The sequence below is a fragment of the Melanotaenia boesemani genome, chromosome 6 (genome assembly GCF_017639745.1).
Source record: "Melanotaenia boesemani isolate fMelBoe1 chromosome 6, fMelBoe1.pri, whole genome shotgun sequence".
Classification (NCBI taxonomy): Eukaryota; Metazoa; Chordata; class Actinopteri; order Atheriniformes; family Melanotaeniidae; genus Melanotaenia; species Melanotaenia boesemani.
In genome coordinates, this window is record NC_055687.1 from 9489282 (window position 1) to 9517002 (window position 27721).

A 27721-nucleotide genomic window follows, 5' to 3' on the forward strand; every position below is an offset into this window, starting at 1 on the left:
ACTTCTTTTAAGTACCTATTTTAGTCACACATGTATTTTAGTGCTCTTTAAAAGAGGTTGAGGAGAACAGATGTAGGAGAACATGCCAGTTTTAAAAGCACCCTGAGTGAACTTTGTATAAATGTCAGTGGAAACCTGGCAGGATTGAGTTTACGCTTGGCTCTCCCTTCTCTTCCCTCAATTTGACCTCCGTGTGTTCACAGCGTATCAGCTTGCTTCTCTGCTATGATTAGCAAAGAAACTGTAAATCCAAACAACAAGCAGAATTCATTACTGAGGAAACTTCTGTTTGTACCCCTTGATGAGCCTCTAAATTATAGATTGCAACTTGCATCAATATATTTTGAATATTTTTTACTTTGTATTCATGAGCACATTTCTGCCAATTCATTAGGAATTTTACATCCCAATTATTGTATTTGTTAATAATAATGGGTTTAAGAAAACTTGAACACAGAGAATTAAATGATTATCATGAAATAAAGTCCAATAGTTGCAGAATTCTGGCTTTTAGTGTTTTATTAAAGAACAATTAAGTCACTAACAAACAAAAACAGATCTAATGGACTTGGGTCATTTTCCAAAATCTGCTGATTAAATTTCATGTCAGGAAAACAGAATTGGGATTTCAGGAGCTACATTTTTGTCCGAATGTATTTCAAACGCTCCACTGGAGGATTTGAAAAGATCCTTTAGTACAGTGCTTCATGGCCAGACTTCGTATTCAGTGGATACATTCAAGACTGCTGCATTTCCATATTAGTTTTCTCTTTATTCAGCGATTAAGTTCTGTTCAATCATGCATGACTGCAGCTTTTCATGCACCGGCACATCACCTTGAGATGCTCCAACGATAAATTCAACTCATGTGAATTAGCATGTACAATGAGTCCGACATGGAAGCCTGTTCAGACTTTGTATTCAGTCTAATTTAAACAAACAATTCAGGGTGTGGTGCCCCCAGTTTGACCCTGCAATAAATCTTAACGCATAGATGCAGCATAAAGAGTTGAACCTGTGGAGTGGGTCAGTTTGGGCTACTTACCTGCAAAAAGGCCGACATTGGACTGACGGGACTCAAAGGGACATCGAGCCTGTCCCACTACCTCCTCCCCTTCCTGCTCAAGTGTTGACATCTAGGTTAGAAAAAAGGCAACAAAAGAATGGTTTATAAGGTCATATAGAAGGATGTAAGGCTCTCCCCAACAAAATAATGGGATATTAAATCTGACTATTGAAAAACACAGAGCTTTACAACTGGGTGGCTGCTGGTGGCAAAACCAATCAACCTTAAACACCCAAAGTCTTATATGTGAGAAGTGTGGTTAAAGCAGGAGTACCAAATCAATCTGTGATAATGAAAGGCAACACATGCATCATAAAGATTAGTTTTATTTGATGCATTATATGTGGGTCATTTCCATAAAAGATGTGTGTGAAGGTCCTGCTGTTCAGGCAGACAGGACAGTTTATCTCTAAGCCGCAGATATTAAGCTGCTATTTTCTAACCTGCTGTTAACAAGGTTGTAAACCTCAGACACGACAATGCGTGAAACCGTGCAGTGTGTGTGTGTATGTGTATATATATAGGTGTGTGTGTAGTGAAGGCTGAATGCATGCAGAGCACCTTTAACACGGTCTGCTGCAAAAAGGTGACACAAATATACACGGACACCACATTAAAGGTCCATTAACACAAAGGTTTATTTATGTCATGCTCATCCGAAACACCTTTTTTTGTGTAATTGTTCCCATTATTAGTCAGCCCGTTGACTACAATGGAAAATTATCACTTAATTAAACACAAAGATCACATGTGATGTATGCATTAATAGACACAGAGACTTTTACAGTAAATACTATTGGTGCAATATCCTTTCTTGCCTTATTATCACTGTTCATCATTGTGTTAGTGTTTTGTTCATTTGTTATGCCAGGACGGCGTGTTAATGGCTTCTCTGTGTACATTTAGCAATGAGGTTGTCCAGAGGAGGAAAAACTAAACCAAACACCACAGTAGAAATTTGCCATCTGTAAACACTCAACAGGATGTGTTCTGAAGAACAGCCTAATGCAAACCAACACAAGAGCTTTTCCTGAGAATGATCCCGTGCAGCTTAGAGAAATCTGGTAGTTTCCATAGTTGAGATGAAAAATGAATTGCACCGACTTCAACTTTACTGCACTTAGTAAAGCATCAAATGGAAACAGCAAAGTGTGTTTTGCAAAAATGAGGCTGAACAGGTCAAATTCATCAAGCGGCAGAAAAACAAGATTTTCTCAGTGCTTCAGGCCCAGTTTTGAGGATGAAGTGACATTAACAGAGAAATTGCAAATTTCAATCTTCTGAATACCCTTCTCTTATAACCAGTTTGTTCTGACCTCCTGTCGTAACATTCTGACACAAGATGTCAAGTTACTAGTTTAAACTCATGAAAATTTTTCTAATTACAATTTCATACTAATGAAAAATAATATGAACTTTATGTTGCATTACTGTCAAAAGGTCATCCTGAACCTTAAAAACTGGAAGTTTAATGTCTTGATATTTTCAAATAGCAGAGCTTAGTATATTACCAAGAAAATTTCCTTTGCTCTGCTGAAGCTTGCATTGAGCTAAATGCATTTCTCAGAACTTCTTTATAAAGTAATGGCTGAAATATTTCCTAGACTAAAAAGTTATGACAGTGATTTTAGAGAAAATGTTAACTGAAGGAATATACTCAGGGAGATTTTGCTGCTGCGGGTCGAACGCTTTCAGGTTTGTTTAATCATAATGTATGCTGACGACAGCCTTCCTGCTGTCTACAGACCAGCTGTTTCAGCTGCCTGGTCAGTGATGCTGCCTATTCATGGCGAGGCATCCGTTACAAACACACAGGCTTATGACTCAACTGCCTTCTGCAGACTTTCTGTGGACTCCTAGAGACAGATTCCTAGATATAATTTTTATTTCCTCCCACTTCCCCAAACTATCTAAATAGCCATTCCTCGTTCTTCTACTGCGGGGTGCAGTCGAAGGGTTTGCGGGTAGAGAGAATGTTTTGCTAAAACTGTAAATCTGTGTCTGAATCCAGGTCAGTACGCAGACTTTACATCAACTTGTCTGCAGGACCTTTTGCATGCCTATTACACAGTCTGGTCATGAAAAGCATTTAGGTAATGTTTGTCTGTGGGGAGATGCTCCGTTTAGTTTATAAGCCCCCAGACTGGCCTGGGAACCAGTTCAAACCTATAAAAATTCTTGGCTCTCAAAAACTAGGTGTAAACAGTGGTACAGTAAAAGCAAAAACAATTTAAAGAGTTCAAAAGGACGTCTTTTTTTCTTCTTTTAAAAATCGCATTTACAAAACATTAACATCCACAAAACAGTGGGCATTAGTGATAGCATACTGGTGGTATATTAAAATATATGAGCAGTGTAAACATGTTTAACTCTGAGCAAACGGACCATGCAGGAGTAAAAGTTCCACTATGTAAGCAATGGATTACACAGTGAAGCTAACTGTGTTATTACAGTTCAGGAAATATTAGCTAGCTCTGCATTTAAGACCTACAACATCAAATGTGTCATATTTGAATTTCTTAGACAACTGCACCCTTTGCATAATCAAAAAATGTTTTTAAATCTTATATTTAGCTTGGTATCTGTCCCTCAGTGGATTTATCACATTTTTGCAGTTAAAACTGACCTGAAGGAGTCATTTTCAAATGATTACACAAATGGTTATCCATAAGAAAAAAGAAAAAAAAATTTGGAATTTGTTTAAAGGTCAAATTATTTAATGTTAGATTTTCTCTTTATTTTATTCGTCAAGCTTTGAGTTTATTAAGCAACACTAAATAACTTTCCAACCTTAAAACTCTGTTTCTAACACGTTTTGATGGCATACTGACATTCATTGGCCATGTTTACATGAGTTTTAATTCCTCTTTAATTCAGAATAAAAATAAAATTTTTTAGAAAGATTAAAAATGACCTTGTAAACACCTAATTCCAAATTAAAATGGCCATTCCGGATTAAACTTAAATCCAAAGTGGCTGGTTTATTCAGATTTTAAATCTGAATTGAATAGTTCATCATGTATATGTTTAAGTTAAGTTAATTCCAGTTGTTCTGCACATGCTCCTTCTCCTGTCCTGTTGCGATGACAGTACAGTACTCTACCTATGCAGCCCCGGGATGCTGCAAAATAGCATCAAATAGTTGTTAAGCACATGCATAAATCTTGTAAGAGTCAAATGAGTTACATTTGAAGCAGATTATGCTCAGTAAGTAAAGCACTTGAGTGAATAGACTTAATTACTTTACAGATTAGATTACTTGAAAATTCCCAAACCCACAGTACACCGCTGCCAGTAAAACAACAATACACTCATCTTGTTAGGCTGTCTCCTGGAAATCCCAAAGTACCCCTAGTTCTTGTCCCCTCCCTCGACCCCTAATCTTGACCACTTGTTTAGCTCTCAGTTGATCCAACTAGGGGTTAAAAAAAAATTAAAGTCTGGAGATGCTCCTCATCCCTTTGGATTTCAGTCTCCCCTGCACTGCTAGATTTACAGTCTGTGCTGCAGGACTTGCACTCCCTCCTCCTGTAATGGCCGTGCTGTGAATCACCATCCAACCTGTGATGTCACCTCTGAGCCTCCACCACAGGATCATGCTGGAATTTATTCAACAGTCATCAAACTCTAGGAGCTCTTGCAAAAGTGGAGATATCTTTTGTTAGAAGACAATGTGAAACTCAAGTATAGTGTTTTAACTTAACCAGTAGCATTGTTATCTACAACCACAAAACAAGTGTGTCTGACACTCATCTTCACTTGTATTCCCACTCCTGCTTTCTTCCTCGCCTTCCATTTTCTCCCCGAGCTTTGCAGAAAAAGGTTACCATCAGCATAATCTGTGTTCTGTCGACAGATTGCTTCTTATGTCTCGTTGCACTAGCATATTATTGTAACAACATGAGGTTTTAAAGCCAGCTGACCATGTAAAACACAAATATGACAACACCTACAGAGCTCACTGTGTGTGCTCACCGATAATCTGCTGCTAATATCCAGACGACTGTTTCATGTCTCTTTTATTAGACATCTGGTATTTCATAATATATACGTCCCATTTATGTCAGTGAATCTCACCTTGTGAGCACTTTTGTTTTCAGAAATGCTGCTTTTAGGTTTTCTTTCTTTCTTTTTGTCAGAATTGTTTTGTTCCTGTAGACATTACTAAATTATTTTTCCAGTTATTTTTATATGTGTACCTGCAGTTTGAGCTCACAGCTGTTTGTTGTTATCATCACTGAAAACATAAACCGAAGGGCTGACTGCCAGACTTCTTTTATAGCTGACAAATGCTGCACACACTGTGGTATGACCCAGCTTTGTGGCAGAGTTTGTGGCTGTTATTTCACAGCAGATGTCAGTAAACATTACTTTATCTGTTGTTTGAGTCTAGCAGGCTGTCAGGATGTTTCGGTGTATTGTCAATATTAGAGGCACTGTACTTCTCTTAAGTCATTTCACACATTTTATACAGTTTACTTGTAACTGTCAACAGGGGATGGGCATTTAAGGTTGTTTTTTAAGTTGGGTAATGGTGCTAAATAAAACTGATTGGTCATTTAGTTGTGATGTCATCATTAATTGTACCCTTCACTCAATCAAATGTGTTTTTTTAAGACTTAGTGGGCTCTAGTGGCCTTTATAGTACAGTAGGTAGACTGGCAAGAGTCCGAGGCCAGGACTGGAACCTGGGCTGGCTGTGTCAAGCCGCTGTCCATGTAGCAGCTGCCCCACCAGGTGAGCTAACCACCCAAACACAAGCCTGTTGCTACAGCATTTTTATCATGCTTGCATCTATTCATCTTTTTCATGTTATGCTCAGTAGCTACATTTTAGACTTTGTCATACTGTAATTATTTGGCTACAGTTACAATACTGACATAATGTAGTTGATTTATTTTTTTGTGACAGAAAAGATGTTTAAGATAAAAAGTTTTCAGTTGTACTGACATCACAAATCACTCCAAGAATCTGTGTGGCTAAAAAAAGAAAAACTAAAATATCAATAAAATATGTGTGCACCAGTGATGAAAGTCTGTTAATGAATAAAAATCACACTGGCTGTTTGTTTTTACTAGATTTGCTTTATATTTTACATTAGACCACTTTAGATGTAAAAATCATTTAATTGTTTCCTTAAATCTACACTAACCTCCCCATTTTCTACCAAACATTAAAACTAACATTTCTGTTTACATGCATTAATAATAGGTTTTATGTTTCAATCGGCTTCTTTTCCTTGTGTATTAACACATGGTCTATCTGGGACCTGTGTTCGTGTGTTATATTGTACTTACTGGCACTTTCACACAAACCTAGAGCTAATGTGGCATGAATGTGTCATTTCCATCAGACACACAAATAACGGGGTGAAACTGAGCAAAAGACCATGCAAGGACACGGTCACACATACTGCATCTCATTACATCTCCAGTGAATCGTTTCTGTTACTGAGGTGTCGGCACACAGCAGAGCACTAACCCACCTTATAGTTGCGGCAGGTGGGGTTGAAGGCGTTGGTGCCGCAGGCGAACAAAGTCTCGTCATTGCGTGGCACCAGCACTTTGATGTAGTTGTAACATTCATCCTGTGAGGAGTGAAACAGCTCAGTGTTATTGTACACCAGGGAGCGGGTCCATGCTGGTTCCTTGCACAGCAGCAACACAATCAAAGCCGGATTGCAGCAGGTTGACTGTGCATTTTTTTTCTGCCTCATGCACACACAAAACCTTCCCCCTGTTTCACGATTACAGTAATTCCCAGGCTGATTTTTGTGGTTTCACTGCAGCTCTGGTGAGGAAACTGATTCCCATATGCTACCTGAAAACTAAACTTTGCTTTTGGGTAACAAAAAAACAAAAACAAAAAACGGGCAAAAGCAGAGAGCGGAAGAAGTAAAACTAAGAGCACAAACACAAAGAGCAGCGATATTTATGTGTCTGGAAGATGACACTCACGCTGTTTTTTCCTCTCACAGTGCACTTCTCCACATCCTTCGTCTTCCAAGTCAGTTTCTGAAAAAGAGAGAAAACAGCCAAGTGTCAGTTCAAAGGCGACACTATTTCTTACCATCTCAGCTTCTGTTGCTCTCAATCATTCAACTACTATTATGAGACAGCTGTGAAGGAAAAAAAAAACTCATTAAACTCAATAAATTGTTGTGGAGAAAAACAAAAATATCAGAGAAGCCTGAGGCACAAGAGAGGCTCATCAATGGGGAGGCAAACACTGTGGCTCCTAGGAGATAAAATCACTCTGGAAGATAAGTCCGAACATACACACTGGGGGAAACAAAAGACTACAAAAGGATGTTTACATCACTTCACTGCTGACATGAGGAAGACTTGATTAGCCTCAATTAACCTGCTGGCTAAAACACCGGGCGTCACTCTGCAGACATCACAACCGCACATGATTTTTTTTTTATTTTTAAAATCAATATATGATGCCCAGTGGGCTGTTACACACAAAGATCCATTAACTTGTTATCAAGCTTTGCCAACTGAAGGATGAATGTGCTCCTATCTTTTGTTGACTAATTTATGCCCTGAATTTTCCCAGAGTAGGTTCACAGTACTGAGAACATTGGCCGTCATGTACACGTCGCAATCAGTTTAGCTCCTTTTGGTCAGCATCTCACAACAATATGAGGGCAGACAACAGCTCGATGTCTCACTCAGTGACATGATGGGATATAATGGAATGGCCTCTGAGCATTAGCAGGCAAATCTGAATTGAAACAAGTTTTTGACTCAAGTTTCTTCTACTCAGGCAAATTTTTTCTAAATGAAGCTGCACATAAAAAGATAAAAATAAATAAAACCTGAGTCCAGTGCATTACTTGCTGGAAGCTATTGTAGCTAGATATACAATTAAACGCATTTAGACTCCTAACTGGAGCTGATATTTCACTTTTCTTGAGAACTGGCTCCCTGAATAATGATTCATCCTGCGGCTCCTTGTTCTATTTTTCTGAGAACTGGTTTTCAATTTTGTCAGACATCTCTGAGCCCAGCAGTTAAATCAGAACAACGGCAGTATGAGACAAGACTGAATAAGAAATCCTGGATCCAGATTCGGTTCCTGATTGATATTAAAAGTTAATCAAGTCAACCCCAGCAGTGTCTAGACAAGTCCTGTCCTTTTTCTTTCCTCCAATCGGGTCACCACTCAGCCAAGACGCTTCAGAGTCTAATCACCAACTTTTTTATTTAACTCAACTTTCATACATGAATATATTTTGCTCCTCTCTTTCATTCATCTCTTTTTGAAATCATATCATCCTTTTCCCTTAATGCGAAATGTATTTGACATCTGGCTGAAAGATTTCACATAATACACAACATGACTAATATTAAAATACTTCCACAACATGACTAATTATACCCCTCATCTACTATTCTGCAATTCTTTTCTGTACCTCTAGTGCGACTTTGTGGGGTCCTGACAATTCAGCAGGAGTCAGCATTATGGTAATAGGTCCTGCCTTGTCCTCGCTCGATTTGGTTTACTAATAATTACTTATGGCCACTCAGGCCTGGGGAGATCAGTGAAGGAGAGGATGTGAAAATTAAGAGCCAGTTTAAAATAAGCCTGCATGAAGAAATGGATCTGTGATGAGGACGAAGCATCATTTTCTGGTGACATGAGCCAGGCACACACTAATGATGGAGCTCAGATGGATAATAAGAAAAGGACAGTGAGAAGAAGAATATGGGAGCAGTCTTTATGATTTTCTAACCAGCTCTTTCGATCACACTCCAGTCAGGAGAGGCTCGAGTGAATAGATGGAAAAAACACCATGTTCAAACATTCAATATTTAGGTTCTCATATAACAACTGAACACTGAGGCACTTGGAAGTTTGTATTTCTTTGTGCCTCAGTCCACACCCAAATCAATAGCTAAGATCTCCTCGACATGGAGTAGTGGCCTTATCAGAGTGAATATCCGTGTCTGGTGCTAATCTAAATACAAGCAAACAAAAGTCCAGACCTCAGAGAGCTTTAATTTAAGAGCAATCATGTTTGACAAATGAGATTCAGACAGCACTTCAAAAGCAACAAGAGAACCGCTTCACTTGTGGTGGATATATGTGTGAAGAGAGATTGCTTAATACTTGAATGAAAAGTACGGCAAAGGGTAGAAAGGAAAATAATGAGATACAAACATCACAAGAGATTTCTTCCTGTATAAACACATTGTAGCTCAGAAAAACAAGATAGAATGCTATTTAAAGATCTGGATTGCATTAAACATCTCTGCAGGTCTATTTGTACAGGTGATCTACTAACCTGCTTATACCTGATTAGTAAAACCTCAAAGCCTTAGTTCATCATATATACCTAAACCATATTTAACTTTAATAGCTAAAAATGGTAAATAAAGCTTGTAGCATGCGGGTCATTGGTATTTTTTCTGAAGGATTAAGTGATTAAACCCCTAAATGTCAGAGTCAGAGTAAGAATTCATCATGTTATTGCATTATGGAAACCAACAGACTGCTGTCCAGGTTGGGAAGCAATGCACACAGGTTATGTGATATTGACACGCTAACATGTATTAAAAACAGGATTTATGATGACCAAGGCATCATTTTTAGAGATACATGCTACCCTAAATGACAGATTTTAAGTCCCGATAGATGACACTTTCCTACCTGCTGTGGGATTAGCTGCTCAGATGAAGCGGCGAGATTGATTGCAAACACATGGTCCCTGCAAGAGACGAGTCCAAACGTTAGTACAAACTTTTATTTAGCCTTGATGCTTTCTAAGTGCAAACCTTCATAAGATTTTGATCTAATCATTTCACCTAAAAAACCCTCTGATGTATCGACTGGATTGATCGCAGCTGTTCAGCAACACAGGCTGGAAGGTGCATTAACAGGAAAACTTTATTGGCTCTTTGGCTTCAGGACCTCACAAAAGTTTTCCAACTATTGACAAAACCCATATGAATCACTTTGTGAAGTGAGGCATGAGCTCTGTTGTATGCAGCTGTGGAAAATATTAAGCCCATTTACGTACATTAAGGCTCTCCATACCTTTTGGATGGGGTTCTTGGCAGTGTGAGCGCTGCAGCTTGGAACAGAGCCAAAAGCTACAGGAGAATTTATTTTGCACAATGAAAGGAGGCAGAGGAGGTGCAACACTGTACTTTTTAGATAATTTGCTGCACGACATCTTGATCGAGAGGGGGAGCATATGCAATTATGCAGAAAGATGCAATGGAAAAGATTCAGGTTCAGCTTAAACTGTGAACATGAAAGCATTTTAGTGAGGTCATATTGTCCAAGATGTATTATAGAGGGCTAAAGTTTTATTTTTAGAAATGTCAAGATCAAAGTTGTAATTTTTTATGTATTTTTAATTGCTGCTGGTTATCTGAGCTCAGTAGGACCTGAACAGTACACACTCTACCTTTCATATTGCCTTCTGTGTTATGATGATGCTGCCTTCAGGGCCCAGCAGAGCAAAACAAAAGCCACTTCTCTACCCATACTTATTTTAAATCATATTTCTTTCTTGCTTTCTTCTGTTCAGTTTTGATGACTTTCCTGTGAACAGACAGACTTAACAGGAAAGTCTGTTGACCCATCAGCTTTGGTCCTTTTTTTTTTAAATTCAGTTGTACCCCCAGTCCAAAGTTGTTTCTTCCTCCTATCTGTTTCATTACTACTATCATGGCAAATAATACATGAGCTGATTTACATCTAATTAACTTTGCTGACTGGGTACATGTTCTAAAAACAAACGTGCATGTATTGTTTATAAATCAGGGTTTTTCAAAACTTGTAAAATCTCAGAAAAAAGACTCAGATGCAGGAAATTTGTGGCGATTACGTCCACATTATTGGCTGGAAGCACCAAAAAGGGAAATAAGAAGATTCATCAGTAGGAAAAAAAACTGATTGCTTGGAGCTTCTATGCAAACATTCAGAGTAATAAATAAATCAAAGAAAGTAAACAGAGCTACTAAAGATTTTTTGTCATTTTAAACTAGAAAGTGAACAGCAATGACAGACCTGGCAGCGACGTAGAGCATGTGGTTGATCCTCAGCATCCTCTGGAAGTCCAGCCCCAGGCGGACAGTATCATTGTCTGACATGAGACCCTGGAAGCTGGGGTAGAGGTACGAAGCTGCATGGGTCAAAGGATGGAGAAAGAAGAAACTGTTATACACATAATACCATAAAGATACCCTCTAAATACTTTTTATCATAGTTTCTAAGTCATAACTTCCCTTTCAGGTTCTCTTAAAACCTTAATTTCAACAGTGAAAAAAAATAAAGAGGGAAAAAAAACTAAATTCTTCTGAACTGTAGAGCAAAAAATGAAAACAAGCCATTTTCCCTGTTTATTGTCATGTAATAATCGTACAAAAGCAATTGTTTAACAATGGCAGCACATTTATCTACAGTATTATTTGCAATGTAAGAAACACGATCCAAAAGGTTACAATCTAGCCTATTGTGCTAAAAGATTTGAGCACATAATATATGCTAATGTGCTTTTGAAGAGGTGGATGAATAAAAGGAAAAAAAAAAAAAAAATCAACCCAAGTTGCAAATTAAGCAGTCATGTCAATGAAGTCAGTCTGATTTAAATAAATGGCTCCTGGTAAGCATTTATGAACAGACACATCTGGGGACTTAGCCAACTGGGAACAAGGTAACAAAACAAAGCATTTGAATGAAGAGCCTGTCTGTCTGGGTCAACCCACATTTAAACAGCAATCATCTGTTTCTGAGGTCACAAAAGTCTAATGTAGAGTTCTCATGAAAGCAATTTAAATAGCTGCACCTTGCAAAGAACCTTTAAAATCCCCAAACACCAGAAGAAGGAAAAAAAAAAAAAACAATTCAACAGAAATCAGGTGTTTGTGTGCAGTTCAATAATTGTAAGATAAGATGAAGCTAGTGAGATAGAGAAAACGGTTTAAGTAATATATCAGCTCTTTGTTACGTTAGAGAACATTTTCATTCTCTGTTCTTCTGCTTTATTCATCTTTTCCTCCTCAACTCAAACAGCACAAAACCCTTGTAGAAGAGGATTTGGATTCAAACAATGGGGGTTTAGTCCTGAACATTAAATGCCAAAATGACAACCAGCCAATAGACTGACATGCCTTGCAAACCTCAGTATTGATAAAAAGGAAAAAAAATGCTCCAGGCAAAGATAAAATTAGTCTTCTTCAGTACTGACACCGGGGCATCTTCATGATCAGAGACTTCTGCTGCCTCTCAGTTTCTTGTTGTAACCATGCGAAGATTCAGCTTAGGGCAATAGTGCTCCGGGCCTTTAAAGCAATATAATAAGTGCCTTCCAGTCTCCCATCTGACCTGAGCTGCTGCTGAATTAGCAATCCCCCTAGAAATACACAACAATCTGAAATTAGTCTCTCTACAGGGAGCAGTACGCTCTCTTACATACTCGTCTCTAATCGATTGTTTAAAGATTTAAATGCTTAATGTCTGGCTGAGTGCTGGACCTTGCTATGCTGTCGGGCGCAAGGACTCCCACTGGCTCAAAGGCCCGCCCTGCTGTCCTGCCCCTGGCAAATGAGCATTTCTAATTACTCTTTAGCAACATCACAACCTATATCGTTTAGAGGCTGTAAGAGCTCTGCTTGGGGCAAAAGTAGGAGAAGGTGATGGTGTCCACTGTTAGATATCACTACCATGACTCAGCACGTTTCACTTTGTAGACGAAGACTCACTTAACCAAAATAATTTATTCAGGCTGAAAACACTGGCACTTCACAACAACAATAATAATAATAATAATAATAATAATAATAATAATAATAATAATAATAATGAACATCAATTAACCCAATTTTAAATGTCTGTGGCGTGCACATAACAGACATGATGGCTAAAGCGTCCGGGCCGTCTGTGGCGTGCACATAACAGAGACGATGGCTAAAGCATCCGGGCCGTCTGTGGCGTGCGCATAACAGACATGATGGCTAAAGCGTCCGGGCCGTCTGTGGCGTGCACATAACAGACATGATGGCTAAAGCGTCCGGGCCGTCTGTGGCGTGCACATAACAGACATGATGGCTAAAGCGTCCGGGCCGTCTGTGGCGTGCACATAACAGACATGATGGCTAAAGCGTCCGGGCCGTCTGTGGCGTGCACATAACAGACATGATGGCTAAAGCAAACTCTGGCCTGCCTACAAATTTAGCTTTAAGGGAACCAAATGCAGGAAGCAGATGGTATAAATGTCCAACAGTCAGACAAGGCAGCCAGAATTTAATGCAGCTCCATGTTTTGCTCTTTTGTGTTAGAAAAGAAACAGAAGTCGCCCTGAATTAACCAACAGATGAGCCAGTTTTCTTCCCTGTTTGTAATCACATCGCAGCCATCTGAATCGTCATCAAATCATGACGTGCCTAAAAAGTTCCCCACCTCTAATGAATATCTCTTTGGAATAATGCAGCTGTAGCTCTAAACCTCTTTCAAATCATAGTACATTGTGTGAACAATTTTGCTGCAAAGGCCAACTCTGATAGAGTGAGGCAGAATAAAATCACAGAAGTTTTAGTGCAGAAAGTTCAGGCAAGGTCTCCAAAATGGCCACTTTGGCTCAGTTTAGCACCATCTTTTATAAGATTAATGTAATAAAGAGGCTTGTACGTGAAACAATGCAACAGACAGTCTGTAAAGAGAATACTACATGGCTCCAACCACTGTTTGGCATCAGTTCATTGGCAAGGCATGTTTATTTTTTACAACACATTGCATCTACAAGACTATACAAATACTTTACATAAAACATTGAAAGCATTACAGGTGGTGCAAAGAAAGCCTGGAAAGGAATAAAAGGCAGCAACAAATAGCAAAAATCACAATAAATTTGTAATATAATCTTGATTTACATTAAAATAATTAAAAGTGAGATAAGTTAAAAGTTACCGTGCAGATTTCATGCATAGATGCATGAGAAAAGAAATGTTTTTAACCTGGTTTTGTCTACGTTTGGTGAAAGTTTATTTTCCACTTTCAGTTTGTTCCACGTGTGAATGCTGCTTCTCCAGGTTTAGGCTGGACTCTGGTATGGACTAGCTGACATGAGTCTTTGGATCTAAGAGCTCTGATAAGTTTAAATTCTCTGAACATATCACTGACTGACTCGGGGACTAAACCATTCTGGATTTGTAAACAATCAGAAGGGTTTTAAAATGTGTTTTGACTGACTGGAAACCAGTGTAAAAATTTTATAACTAATGTGACGTGTTCAGGTCTCTTAGTCCTGGTTAAAACTCCAGCGACTTATTGCTCAAAATCAATCAGCTGTCTAAGTACTTTTATGATTAGATGGAATATGATTATCAGTAAACTACTGATTCAAGTCACGACTACTGCACACTTTAACAAATAATTACAAACATGAACACAAAAATCAAGAACATGTATCCTTTTTAGAATTAAGTAAAAAAAAAAAAAAGAGTAAACAACTCAAACAGAAACAACTTCTGCATGAGTAATATATATGAATGTTTATGCAACCCATCACAAACGAGGCCATGATTTTAACAAAGTTGTCTGTTCCTTTTCCAGAAGGAGTCATTTTGATGTGAATTCATAGACTTCCTCCTGACAAAGTCCTACGACTCATAATGGATGTGTCACAGACTTGTGAGGGACCTTGTGCCATGCTGTCACCTGCTAGAACCAGAGTTGACAAATTGCTCTCATTACACCTGGGACGGAGGTCCACATATAGCACTATTAGCGCAGCTATTTCTGCTAATGGTTGCGTTACTCTCTTCCAGATAGATCAATTACAGTGTGTGGGCCATGGTCCCAGCCACCTCTTAAATCAATTATGGGCCATTATAGTTAGTAGCCAAGGCCTCTCCTGTAGACCTCAGCAGTGATGGGGTGCCACTGATGGGTCCTTTGGGTAGTCTGATGAGGCAGCTTGTCAGAGATGTCAAAATGTCCAGTCAAAACCTTATTTTAAGTTTTCCTTTTGTTGTGGAGCTCTGTGTTAATGTAGCATTAGCTTCGATTGACTGTCCCAAGAGTAACTGTAGTTCTCCACAGTTTTATTGCCCAGGTACAGTTTTTTAAGTTTACAAGGCACTTGACAGGTTGGTTGTTTCAAGCATCTTGGAAAACTTGCCAAATTTATCCAGAGGATTAAAGCTGTTACAAACCTTCTTTATGACTTATGGCATTGCATGACGAATCAGAAACTAAACATCTAAAAAGCCGTAAACTTTTGCACATTACCTTGAGTGCAGAGGATTTTAATACCAACAGTTATTCCAAACTAAGAGGGGAAAAAAAATCTTGTGTGGACGATATGGTTCATGCCATGTTGTAATACACCAAATACTGTGTGAGAGCTCCCGGGTTCATATCCCGGATGAGTCTATTTATGTTACGACCTGGCTTGTGTGCTGCAATATAAAATGGAGACTCTGTGAAAGCCTCGGCAGGCATGCGTTTATCCACATTTTCACAGGTGCATTCAATTAGGACCATTAGGACAACAAAGCTAATGCAGCACCCCAAGACATTTATTTTTAAATGTTTTTTTCTACTTTATTCATAAAAAAAGGGAATGACAATAAAATCCTGCCTATACAGCAATGCTTTCCGCTGAAGAAATTTCAAAGTGACAAATATCCACAATTTGTAAAATCTGTAAATGCTCACTTCTCCTAAAAGTCCAAAGTAGTTTGCTATCACGTCTCTCACATGTTAAATAGTTCAACATGTGCACAACTTCTCTAATAGCACTAGCAGATGATCTCATACCCGTCTGTTCCAGCGGCAGGTTCAGTGATAGATTTTGCAGCAGTGACCTAACCGTTCCTTACTGTAATAAGTTGTTACCATAAAAGCAACAAATACTATGACATCAAACCATAAAGATGATTGTACAATCAGACGTGGCAAGCCAAAACCTCCAAAAGATTTATAAAAGATGAAAAAAAAAGTGTGTGGATGAGCGGCCAAAGTGAATTTAAAGAGCTGTGTTTGTAATAACACCTGTGCACACGTCAACAAGTTTCTTGTACTACAAGTGTAAGCATCTTTGAAATACAAAGAGGTAAAGCTGACGTGTTTTTCAATTGACAATGTGCAACTGGAGTTTTGTCAGTACACTGAAAAAAGTCTAAATGTGATTGCTGTAGTTTGACAGCTTTCATATCTGTTTGTTTGGTGCAAAGTTGCAGATAACGTTGCACCCCAGTTCAGACTTCAATTTAGTCTTTCATGAATATTTCTGTAGAGATAAAAACGGACTTCTTTGCAACAACAATTCAAGAAAAACAATCCAATAACATATTTCCAGCAGTAAATAAACCTCTACAAATTTACTTTCTGCGAACCCCCACCTCACTAAGCCGTGTTCACCGGTGATGAAATGTAATCCCTTTGTGACCCTCACTCTTGTTTAACATGTACTCCTGAAACAAGGCTCACAAGGTTTCAACACAAACAATTTTTAACTTACATTCTCTGCCCACGATGTTGATTGGTTGCAGGTCTTGGGGGAACGGCGTGGCTCCGGAGGACAGCTGAGGTAAGAAGGCGACTAAGGTGAAAGCCAGGATGGCTGGCAGGATGGGTGGAGGCGATCCAGGCATCAGCCTCATTTTGGTAGAAGATGAGACCTCACCAGAAACACATGGTCCACCGCAGACTCACCCAACGCACCTGAAATGAGACAAAAAGGTTATCAGGGTTAGAACTAATGAGTTGGATTATTCTGATATAACCATAACTTGTTTGTGCGTTTTAAAAATTCTCCAAATTAAACAGCTGCAAGCAAGTAACAGAACAATGACTTCAGCAATGGAGAAAGATGGCAGCTAAAACCCCTATCAGCATGCACTGCCTTATGTCAGTGTGCCAGTGTGATTGAGTGTCCACTAAACCTCTGTGATAAAAGAGCAAGCAGACATAAAAAAAGGGGTAGTTGGAGTCAGATATAGACACAGGAAGGGAAGCAGCCAGGACAGGAGCCAAGTCACCACTGCCCTGACCACCAGGACACCTCGCACATTTCCCACCTACTTCTGCATTTCAAAGGCTGACATAGCAGTCACAACCCGTTTCAACCTTCCCTGACACCATCCTGGTGACAGTGATGGGTGATATGACAGCTTTGAATATCCATATCTTAAAATCAACTACAAGATGGTATTTGGATTGAACAAATGAATTTCAACCCTCAGTTCAGACAGGATACCCATCAAGATGTAACAAAACAGTGGAAAAGCAATATAAACTGGCTTTACTTGTTTGACACAGGCTTAAAAAAAAAAAAAAAAAGGTTATCAATTCATCATTAACATACCGCGACAACACAGGAAGAACGTGAGAAGAATGAGGCTATGTAGGGAGAATTAAATTCTGCAGCAGTGTAGCAGCCAGGATGCAGAGTTCAGCTCTGTGCTTAGCAGACTGAATGAACACCTAAGAGATGATGTTGTTTAAATAGACACGTAGAGTAAGCAACCGTTTATCAAACATCATCTCAAGTTGGTGAAGCCGCAATAACAGCCTGAAGTACCAGAAAGCTCCGTTCCAAAGACATTAAAGTAGGAATAAACAAAAACACTAAAATATATTTACTCTAATTATCATTGTTTGTGGCCATAGGACATCCTAACTTAGTGTACGCTTAGATCCACAACAGCTCTTAATAAGTAACAATAATCACTGTAGGAATGCAGAGATAGAATGATACATAACTAAAGGAGAACTGGAGTATTAACTATGAAAAAGCTCAGTTTCATGTCAAAATCTTTTATCTGAACACTGATTTGCATCAAAATAAACAAGTCAGGACAATGAAGACATGTTTTTAAAAAATATGCAGAATATAGTTGTTAAATGTACTGTATTAGCTACTCTATTAGCTACTATTAGTGTCATATTTATGGCATATGTCTCGTGTTGGTAAACATTTCACATTTGAATGATACCAAAACCAGTAACTGGAACTCTATACTAGTGCCTAATTTTACTTCTTCCTCTAATACTTTCCCCTCTCTCTCTCTCTCTCTCTTTACAATAACACAAGCTAGTGTTTGTGTTTCCAGTGTGACCTCAGAGTACAAGCTCAGAGGAAACAGAAAAATATTAGAGTGAGGAGAAAGGCATGTGTAGCTTCAAAAAACAGAAAAACCTTTTTGAGGTGAACAAATATTTTACTGCAGTATGGACTGATTAAGGCGAAGTCTCATGTACTGAAATGTGGCTGATTCAATATAAAAACCGTCCTAAGTAACATGCGTGCAAGGTAGTAAACTTTTCAGTTCCCCCGGATGTGCTTGTGGCACATTCCAGATTTCATAAGTGGATCACATCCCTTGCAGAAAATCCTCGTTATTTCACTGATGCACAATGATGAATTCCAGAAATGTCACAGAAGTGACTCTCCGCTCCACTAAAAATATGAGGCGAAGAGGAGGAGAGGATGAGACAAGCAGGAAGTCAGACACAGGAACAGAATCAAGTCCATTTTTAAAAATGACAACAACCTGTGCAGAATCCTGAGTGCAAATATCACGTCATCTCATCAATAAAACTGACAAGATAACTTGCCAGAGGTCTGCCAGAGGATTTTACCACAGATAATGAAAAGTACGGCAGTGAGACAAGCCAAGATGAAACTTTTAGAGAAAACACCATCAATGAAAACATGTGGAAATTAACTCCAGGAAATCAGGAAAAGGAAGTTAACATTTGGTCAAAAATTTTGAACCTTTCTTGTGAATAATTCTAATGATTTTGCTAAGGATAATATACAAATGATTTTACTATATGTCTAGGGGCACTTTTCCCAAAAACAAGCACTGAAAAATAAAAGCAGGATTGACTGGCCAGAAAGGAAAACGGGTATCTTTCCCTTTCAGCCAGCTTGTTCACCTCAAGTAAACAAAAGAGAAACACCAAGTTCATGAAGTGTTCAAAGCTAATTCTTTCACAAGAAGCTGCGTAGTATGAGCAGCGGGTTATCCAACATGTTGCACTAAGACAGGCTCAACATCACTTCCTCTCTTTGTTTACTGGATGCTCTGTTTGCTTTCATATTGTAAGCTAACCACACAAGGGTTCGCTTCCACTTCAACAGACACCACGGGTTTTCAAGCGGACCAGAGCTTCCTTCTTTGGTCCACACCAGGGTGTGAATGAGCGTTCACACTGCTCAGAATATACTGTACTACCTGTGGAAGCAGACCAGGTTAATTTAAAGCAGACCAAACAGTGTCAGTGTAAATGCAACCCTCGTTAACAGAAAAGAAAAATTTAACTGTATTTAACTTTAACTTTGAATAGTTGCCATAAAAAGCTATATATCATATTATATTCATCTTTATTTCAAACACATTTGTCCACAAATTAACAAATGTTAATTACCACATCTAATTTAATGCATGAGGATAAGGAATCTGTTCAAACTAACTTAAAAATGTGATGGCCTACACTCCCAGCCATGTTGTCGAGGTCAATGTGTCCTCTGCAGGGTTTCTTACACCCTCCCAGGTGTTGTGTCACTTGGCTTTGGACTTGTGGTTTTAAGTGGGAGCAGAAAATTAAGCCAACAGGGACATGAACTGTTATCAATACTGAGAATAGTTTGCTTCATTTAAATGCAGGGAGGGAGGTTCATTTAGCAATGAGGTCAAGCAATGATCACAAAGCTATAAACTAATGGAAGTGGGAGAGAGTCTGCTTGTGTTTACTTTGTGAATTAAAATAGCCCGTGTGGCCTGCCTTAGGCAGTATATAAGGACAATATACCTGATGGATTGGCCTCATATGCAGTCATTTGGATGTTTTCCCCTGCCTGGGAGTACAGCCATTTGCTCAGAAAGATTACGTTATAGTGGTATTGCTGAATAAGATAAATCAATAAGGAAAATCACTTAAAATGTCAACGACATCCAGGGCAACTCGGGTCATGTACATGCTTAAGCTACCAACAAAGTACCCTTTAAACACATCTCCAAATGTTAAAAGATCTATACGACTGACTCGCTTCTGTTATGAATATGGAAAAGCAGCCACTGGAAAAGCAAGCAGCACACTGAGGAACAGTGAATCCCTATGAGGAAGGAAGACAGACATCATTTATTGACAACCTACTTAGCTCAAGGAAGGCAGCCAGCAGGGTGTGATGATGATGCATGCAAAACAAGACAAACCAGAGTGAATACAAGAGCTTATGCAAGACCAGTCATATTCACTGAAACTCAAGCTAACACCTCTACTACAAGCCAAGACACTCAGACCGTGCAGTCTGTTGAGGACTTTATGATTATCTTTCCGAGCTGGTGCTGGAGACATTTTTCAAGCTCCACTGCTTCAGAGTTCCCTTTAAACTGAGAAGCTGCACAATGACAAAAAGGCAAAAGGCAAATTTATTTGTATAGCACATTTCATGTACAAGACAATTCAAAGAGGGATTTGTCTTCAGGCCAAATCAAATTTGATACACAAAAAAAGAAACCACCACATCTGATGCCAACAAAAGAATATCAAGTTCAAGTCGTGCAGTTTTGTGTACTAAGACTAATGACAACTGCTCCATCAGATTAGTTTTCAAACTCCCAGTTTATTCTAATTTACACATCATCAATCATGATCAGTTCAGTAAAATTGAACTGTACCTGAAATCTGGACGGTTTGGATTTAGTATTTGAACATAAAATCAGCCATTTAACTACCCACATCTAGTGAGGTGCCCTGGCTAGTAACAACACTGCATCTATGTTGCACTGACTAGGATCCTGATTCATTGTGGCTTCCTGCTGGTACATTCAGCACAGTCTTGACATTTTATTAAGCTCCAAATATGCAGCAAACAGCTGAGTAATTACGCGGAACACACACATCTATTAAAAGTTAAGCCTCTAATTCAGTTGTGTCCCAGCTCTAGAGTGATTCTGCTTCCAGCTCCAGTAAAATAGCTGTGCATCAAGTTTGACCTTTCTGATATAAACAGAAACAGTAAAACCACATCACTTGCAGCTAAACTCCCACAGTTACCTGCCATGTAAATGTATCAGAAAAACAAACATGACTGGGATTCTGACCTCCCCTAATTCCACCTAACAGACAGCGAATCAGTTAATGAGTGTGTGTCTGAAGAGGGAGTGGATGGCTGATGAGCTGACAGCTGTCGAAGGGAAATAAGCCACCGCTTATCCCATCCCACATTGCTCTCTGTGTTCTAGGGTTTGGATGGGAGAGCTTGGGTCATTTTGTTTTTAATGAACTGGACTTGTTAAGCTATCTGAGAGAAACTGGCAGAGTTGCTGCTCTTCATAGGAAAGGGGTTTTCTGGGACGTTGGGGGGACTTCAGTGATTATCTGACATTCCCTTGGATTAGCACACAGCCATGTGTCTGTGAACTGATATGAAGTATCCAAACAGAATTTGGCCCATTTGCTGGGTTAATGTGTAAATAAGACTAAAGCTAAAAAAGAATTATATATTTTTTTTTATTGGCTGGCATAAACAAGGCCATGAAATCGCTTGTATTCTTACATAAACTCCTGCAAGTAACATTTTTATGTTTCACAGTCTACACTTGGCCAAGGATAACAGTCCAGTAAAAAGCCTAATTAAAATCCAAATTCCAATTTTATCCCTAATCAGCTGCATTGTACCTCATGCACCTGTCAACTCCGGGGACGTCTATTTTCTGCCAGCACCTGGTGCGCAGAGCTAAACAGCAGAGCGTAGTCCTGATGCAGATTTGCCCTCTAGTATTTCCCTAACTTCTCTGGTGCTTTAGTGGTGGGATGGTTAATCCACTCGATTTTGAGCTCCACAGAACAGAGAACAGAACATACCTCTCACCCCTGAGCACATGGATATCTCTGAGCCCCTTAGCTGCTGATACATTTGAAGCCACACTATCCTTCACTTTGACATATTTGTGGTACAAAGTCAGCAAAATGAGCGAGCACATCCCTGGCCTCCTCAATAATCTCAGATATAATTAGGCACATTAGCCTCTGCTCTCCGCAGGCCACCACAAAATAGGCTTTTATGCTGGGTGCTATAATAACACCATGGATATGGCGACCAGATGATACGTTAAGTGTAAAGTATGTTTGAGGACACGATATTTGAGCTTCATGATTGAATTAAATAACAGAGTCGTAATGTGGGGTGCATGAGTAAAGGCAGACAAAACAAACCCTGCTTGTACGATACAAGATATGATGTACATGTAAGAGAACATATGGTCACAAATTTCCTATAGTCTGTGGCACCGCTTGTATCTTCGTTAACTGGCTCCAACACGCTTCTAAGCTATATAAATGACTTCAGATGTTCATACCTTCAAAGCAGACATACCAAACATCAAATATTCCATTACCTTTAAGAATTAACATCTGCATGTAATATTATCTGGTTTGTCTTGCTTTTTCAGGGCCAGTCGATAGCTAATGCTCTCATTGTCCAATTGTCTGCAGGTTGTTGTCAAAATAACCACATGGGAGTACTAATGTGACAGGGGAAGAACAGCACATGTTTTAAATGGATTTTGTTAAGACAAACATTTCATTGTTGGGTCCTGAGCCATATTGTTCCTCCCCTAAATCCTTTAGGAAGGTTCATTAAACCACCGTGTTCATTGCAGTCCCATGACATGAATCACACAGCTAGTACTCATCCGAGCAGAGTTGTTTTTCTCAAACACTCCGTCCCTGCACTTCAGGAAGTTTATTCCCTACAAACAGCCACAGCTGACATTCAAATATGACAGATGATGTGAAAAACTAAATTTCCAGGAGGTGCATGTAGTTAGCAAATATTGGCCTTCAATATTCCTTTTAAATGCTTTCAGCAATTTTCTCCTTTACCTGGCAGTTATTTCAAGTCTAGCCTCAACGCTGTCAGACAGGGGAAACTTTGCTAATTAGATTTCCAATGGCTAACCGCGCAGACGTCGTCACGGCAAACTGGAAATGGGATCAAGGAGCCCTGAGCAATAATTGAGAGAACAACCCCCACAGGACACAGCGGTGGAATCTGAAGGGTTGTTTTCAGACGTGTTAGACGTAGTGCAAGAGTTCGTTCTAGTGTAGTTACAACAAGGCTCCAATTACAAATGCCTTTGAAAATGTGTATCTTTTCTTTAATTCATTGAAATAATCACTGCAATATTTAGATTAAGCCCTTTAAACATTAAAATGTGAGTAAATAGTCCTTCAAGAGACTCCTGACAATTTCTGTGAATTCTGATGACAATTTAAATTTTTTTTTCTATTTTTTACTATTTTTGTCACAAGACACAAGTTAAATATTTGAAGCTCCCTAGTTCTTTTTCCAGGAGTCAGAGTTTGGGCCTCCAGTGTTACCTGTTGTCATTCAGACAGATGCCACGAATAAACACTTGACCCAGATGAGGGATCTAAGCTGGGCTGTTGAATACAAACATGTCAAATAAAGAAGTTGGGGATTTCAGCGCACTTCAAAGGTCCTGCAGTGGCAAAAACAGAATGGCTCCAGGGGATCACTGCGGCAACAGTTTAAAAAGTCCATTAGCATCCCTGGTCGAAGACGAGTGATGGCTGGCTTCTTGCATTTTACCAAGAATAGAAAATCGATGGTCCCTGTAGTCCTTTAGTTCTTGGATTAGTATGTCAGCTGCCTGGTGTCAGTATAATGTAGTCTCACTCTTATAGTGTCTGCATTGTGCCATGGCAGGGAGAGGGCAAGATGGCATCTAGGCTGAGATGTGTCTGTCAGGGGAGGTTGGGACCCTCCTTGCCATCATGTCACTCAGCCTGTTCCCAGAGGAGAGCTGCTTTAACCCCAGTGCCCACAGAGTTCAGACAAGTGATGGGTTGTCTCATCGCAGGGGCCATTGATTGTCACCCCACGTCAGACGACTTCGCTTCACCCCAGAAGAATCCCTACAGATTACAGTGAAGTTTAAAGTCGAGCTTCCATGTTAGAGCTTAAGAGAACCAATAAACGTAAAGGCAAGCTTAGAGAGAGAAAGAGAAGTTCAGGACACTGTTTCGGGTTTGCTTTGATAAAATGTGCACCATTCTTTGTGAGAGTAAAGGATGCCGATATCAGCGTGTCCTGAAGGTCCAATATTCAATAAAAATGGATGTTGCTGGCTGACACCAACTGCTTTGTTCATGGGTATCAGTCTTAGGAACAGCAGGACTGCCTCCAGTAAGGCCTGCTCTCAGGACTTCTTTCTTTAGACAGTGTGTGTTGGCCAGACTTCATACAGAGGGATCTATGCACGATTCAGACAGTGAGGCGGTTCTGTGATCGATCTGCAAATCGCTGCAGGCGTCATCCATCGTCTTCATGTCTATTTGCAATGGGATAAAAGAAGCCCAAAGGGCCATCAAGGGAAGAGGAATCAGGCTTGCATCAGTAAAATCCTCTTCATTCCTCTGCCTCCTGTTAATTATTTACATTAATCTTCAAAGAGACCTATAATTCTCCTGACCCATCTATACTCCCCGTAAGTCATGATGCACCTTCAATCTTCTGGGATCCTCATGGCATTTAAAACAAGCCTTCCCTCAGAGTCACCGAGCAAACAGATCTCTTTAAAATATGCTGGCAGGCATTTGTGCTCATCCTTCTCCCTTGTCTCCCTTTCTCTTCTAATACAGAAAAGTGAATATTAACTAGATTTCTCCTCCCAATCTGTGGTATTAATAATTCACAATGTTATAGGGAAACACAACCTGAACTCTGTATTGACAGAAATCCAAGCACTGTCATTCCCTCAAGGGCGTCATAACTGGATACCCCTCGAGGCCACTGAGGTGAAGCACAGAGCAAGAGGTGGGAAAGCTGAGTGTTGTTTTCTAAAATTTTGCGTGTTTCCATTTTTACCTCCTTATTTCAAGGGCTGGAATCTGACCTAGTAGCCAAAGTAAGCCAACTTATCCACTTCAGAGAAATCCTTTGGGAATGTTCAGAGATGGATGAGAAAGCACTCCTAATTTTACAGAGTGGAATTTGTAAAAAGGATTCCCTGAATGAGAAGTGACTGTGACATTTTATCAACTGAATAGACATTTAAATATAACCTTGGATATCCATGTGTACATAATGGAAATTTATCAATCAGTCGATCTTTATTTATAAAGCACTTTTCATACCAAAAAATGCTTTACATTAAAAACATAATGAACAAACAAAAAGAAGACAAAAAAATTATCTATTAAATTCCCCAGATCACAAGCCAACAATCAAACATATACACTATACAAAACATGCATGATCACACACCGACACACATGTACATGAAATTATGTCTAGAAGCAACGTTCTAACCCTCACTAACCGCATCGGGGATGCTAAGACACTGGAAAAAGTAAAGATGCTAAGGTAAAATTCAAAGAATAAAAAAATTACACATTAAAAATAAAGTACATACAATTAACAAAACTTAAAACATGATTAAAAACTAAAATTACAGTCCAAAATTAATCAAAAGCTTTACTAAAAAGGTAAGTCTGAAGCTGCCTCTTAAAAATATCAACACTCACAGCTGCCCTCAGGTCCTCTGGAAGGCTGTTCCACGGGCGAGGACCATAAACATGAAAAGACGCTACTTCATATGTCTTGGTCCGCACCCTTGGGATAAACATGAGACTAGTCCCTGATGACCTGAGAGCCCTGGAAGTCTGATAAATACCCTAAAACATTTAAGAGCTTTAAAAACTAGTAAAAGTATTTTAAAATGACCACGGTTCTAATGGTGAACACTGAACAAATGAAGGATAGTGCTTATACAAAGAAGGAAAGGGCAATTCTAATCTCTTGTCCCAGAGCACTTTACATGCCATCAAGTTGCCTGAGCACAGAGCTGCTGACAGGCAACAAGGGCAGGAAGAAAAGCCTAAGTTAGCTAGATGCAGCAGGAATAACCAGGCAGGAATAACATATGCTAATCATGTAATTTATTACAGGGGAAAGTGAAAAGACAATGGGTGATAGAATAAAAGGGTGTTTAGATGTGTTTTTTTTTTTTGTTTTGTTTTTTTAAAGCAGGCTGTTGAAAGTGTTTGGTGATGTTTACTGGTGCCCATGAATCTCACAGAGGTCGAGAAACAAACTAGTAGAGGGGAACAATAATTGCAAATAGGTCTGCCTGCCGTACTTTGATGAAATTTAGTTTGAGATCATGGAGACATTCATTTGCATGTTTACTTTCAAAGGTCACAGCAGTAAAACCAAAACACTGCCATCTCACTGTGTACAGTGTGATCAAACGGTTTGGCTTGTGAAAATGCTGATTCTGCTCTCAGTAAGCAGAAAACACTGGAAATAAATCCTGGGACACAAAAGGGAAACCTTATCCAAACTGGATGAAACCACAAGATTCAGACTTTTTGTTGTCCAAATCACAACACACAAAGAGCAGATTAGGAGCTTATCTCACTCGTGAGGCTGTTGTCTCCAACACAGTTTCAAAGCCAAACTAAAAACCAACAAACAGAATGGAGTGCCAGTGTGGTCAGATATACATGCAGCACAAAAAGACCTTCAGAGTCCAAACTGTGCAACAGCTGCTGATAAACAGAAGACCTGGGAATCAGCTCTCTGTGGTTTCAGAAATCAGAAAAGATTTAATCAGAGCTAATAAATGCCATGGCCTGTGTGGCTGATTAACTGAGTGGACACACATGTAACTTCATTTTTTGTAAAAGCAGAGGATGCTTCAGCTGGGGACCATTTCTGCTCTGGACTTTTGTGGTGCAAAAAGAAAGAAAGTTAAGAGTTTGCTAGTAACAGAGACTCTTTGATCTTTATCTCCCCTTTGGTACCAATTAATTAGCAGCACCGTTTGCATTTCAAGCTCTTTGTACTTCCTATTTTGAAATGCATCCTGCATAAATTATCAATCTACTGGAACTTCTATTCCCTCTTGATAAAAAAATATGAATTATGAGTGTCATATCTCTAAAGTTCAGCTCATTTAAATGAGGGGGAGCTACAAGCGACGGAAAGATATGATATGTAGCTTTGTTTCCTGTACCTACCAGCGGTGCCTTCACTCAGTGTAAAAATCTTTTATGTCACTGTGATGCAATGAAGAGGCCTCCTGCCTATATCGGTTAGTCTTGACAAAAAAGATGCCACAGTTTCAGGTGTGCAAAAGCTGAGATGTCTACTCAAAAGATAAAACACATGAAGGCAGCATGGCTGAGAACTGATCAAAGGAAGATAAATAGCTGTGAAGATTCTTTCACTGCCTTTATCCCCTGTTAGCAGAGGTAATCACACAGCTGTCACCAAGAAGATCCATCGCTTTCACATAGCCCCAACAAGACTATAAGGACGAGAGCTGGTATAGGAACGTGGGACAAAAGAACATTTGGTGAATTTAATTTAAACAAGAACAAAAGCACAAAGTCCTGCTTTTATATATGAATGATTTTTGCAATCGGAGTGGTTGATAATGATGAAGGGAAATATAAATCAAGGGTAAGAGTGAAGCGCCTTGGCGAGAGTGCCTCACAGAGATAATGGCATCACTATGCCTGTGTGATTCGCTGTTCCTGGAAAGATTAAACACTTTATCATTGTCTTTAAGACAAACATTCTGTACGCTGAACATGCATCCAATTATTAGACACCTTTTCTACTCAAACCAGACATCCATGCGTCAGCTT

The 27721-nt window shown here is 39.3% G+C and overlaps 1 protein-coding gene across 4 annotated transcripts in view; it reads right to left on the bottom strand.

The window, feature by feature from the left end:
* Positions 1 to 27721, bottom strand: part of sema6e (sema domain, transmembrane domain (TM), and cytoplasmic domain, (semaphorin) 6E) — a 156382-nt gene that overhangs the window by 46755 nt on the left and 81906 nt on the right. For all 4 annotated transcript variants that reach the window (XM_041988107.1, XM_041988106.1, XM_041988103.1 and 1 more), the window contains 6 exons: positions 16548 to 16750; positions 11093 to 11207; positions 9725 to 9782; positions 7024 to 7080; positions 6552 to 6653; positions 1046 to 1136 (listed from right to left, as the gene is read on the bottom strand). In XM_041988107.1, the coding sequence (XP_041844041.1) occupies positions 1046 to 1136; positions 6552 to 6653; positions 7024 to 7080; positions 9725 to 9782; positions 11093 to 11207; positions 16548 to 16689 (565 nt within the window). In that variant the 5' untranslated portion in view covers positions 16690 to 16750. The remainder of the gene's footprint in view (positions 1 to 1045; positions 1137 to 6551; positions 6654 to 7023; positions 7081 to 9724; positions 9783 to 11092; positions 11208 to 16547; positions 16751 to 27721) is intronic.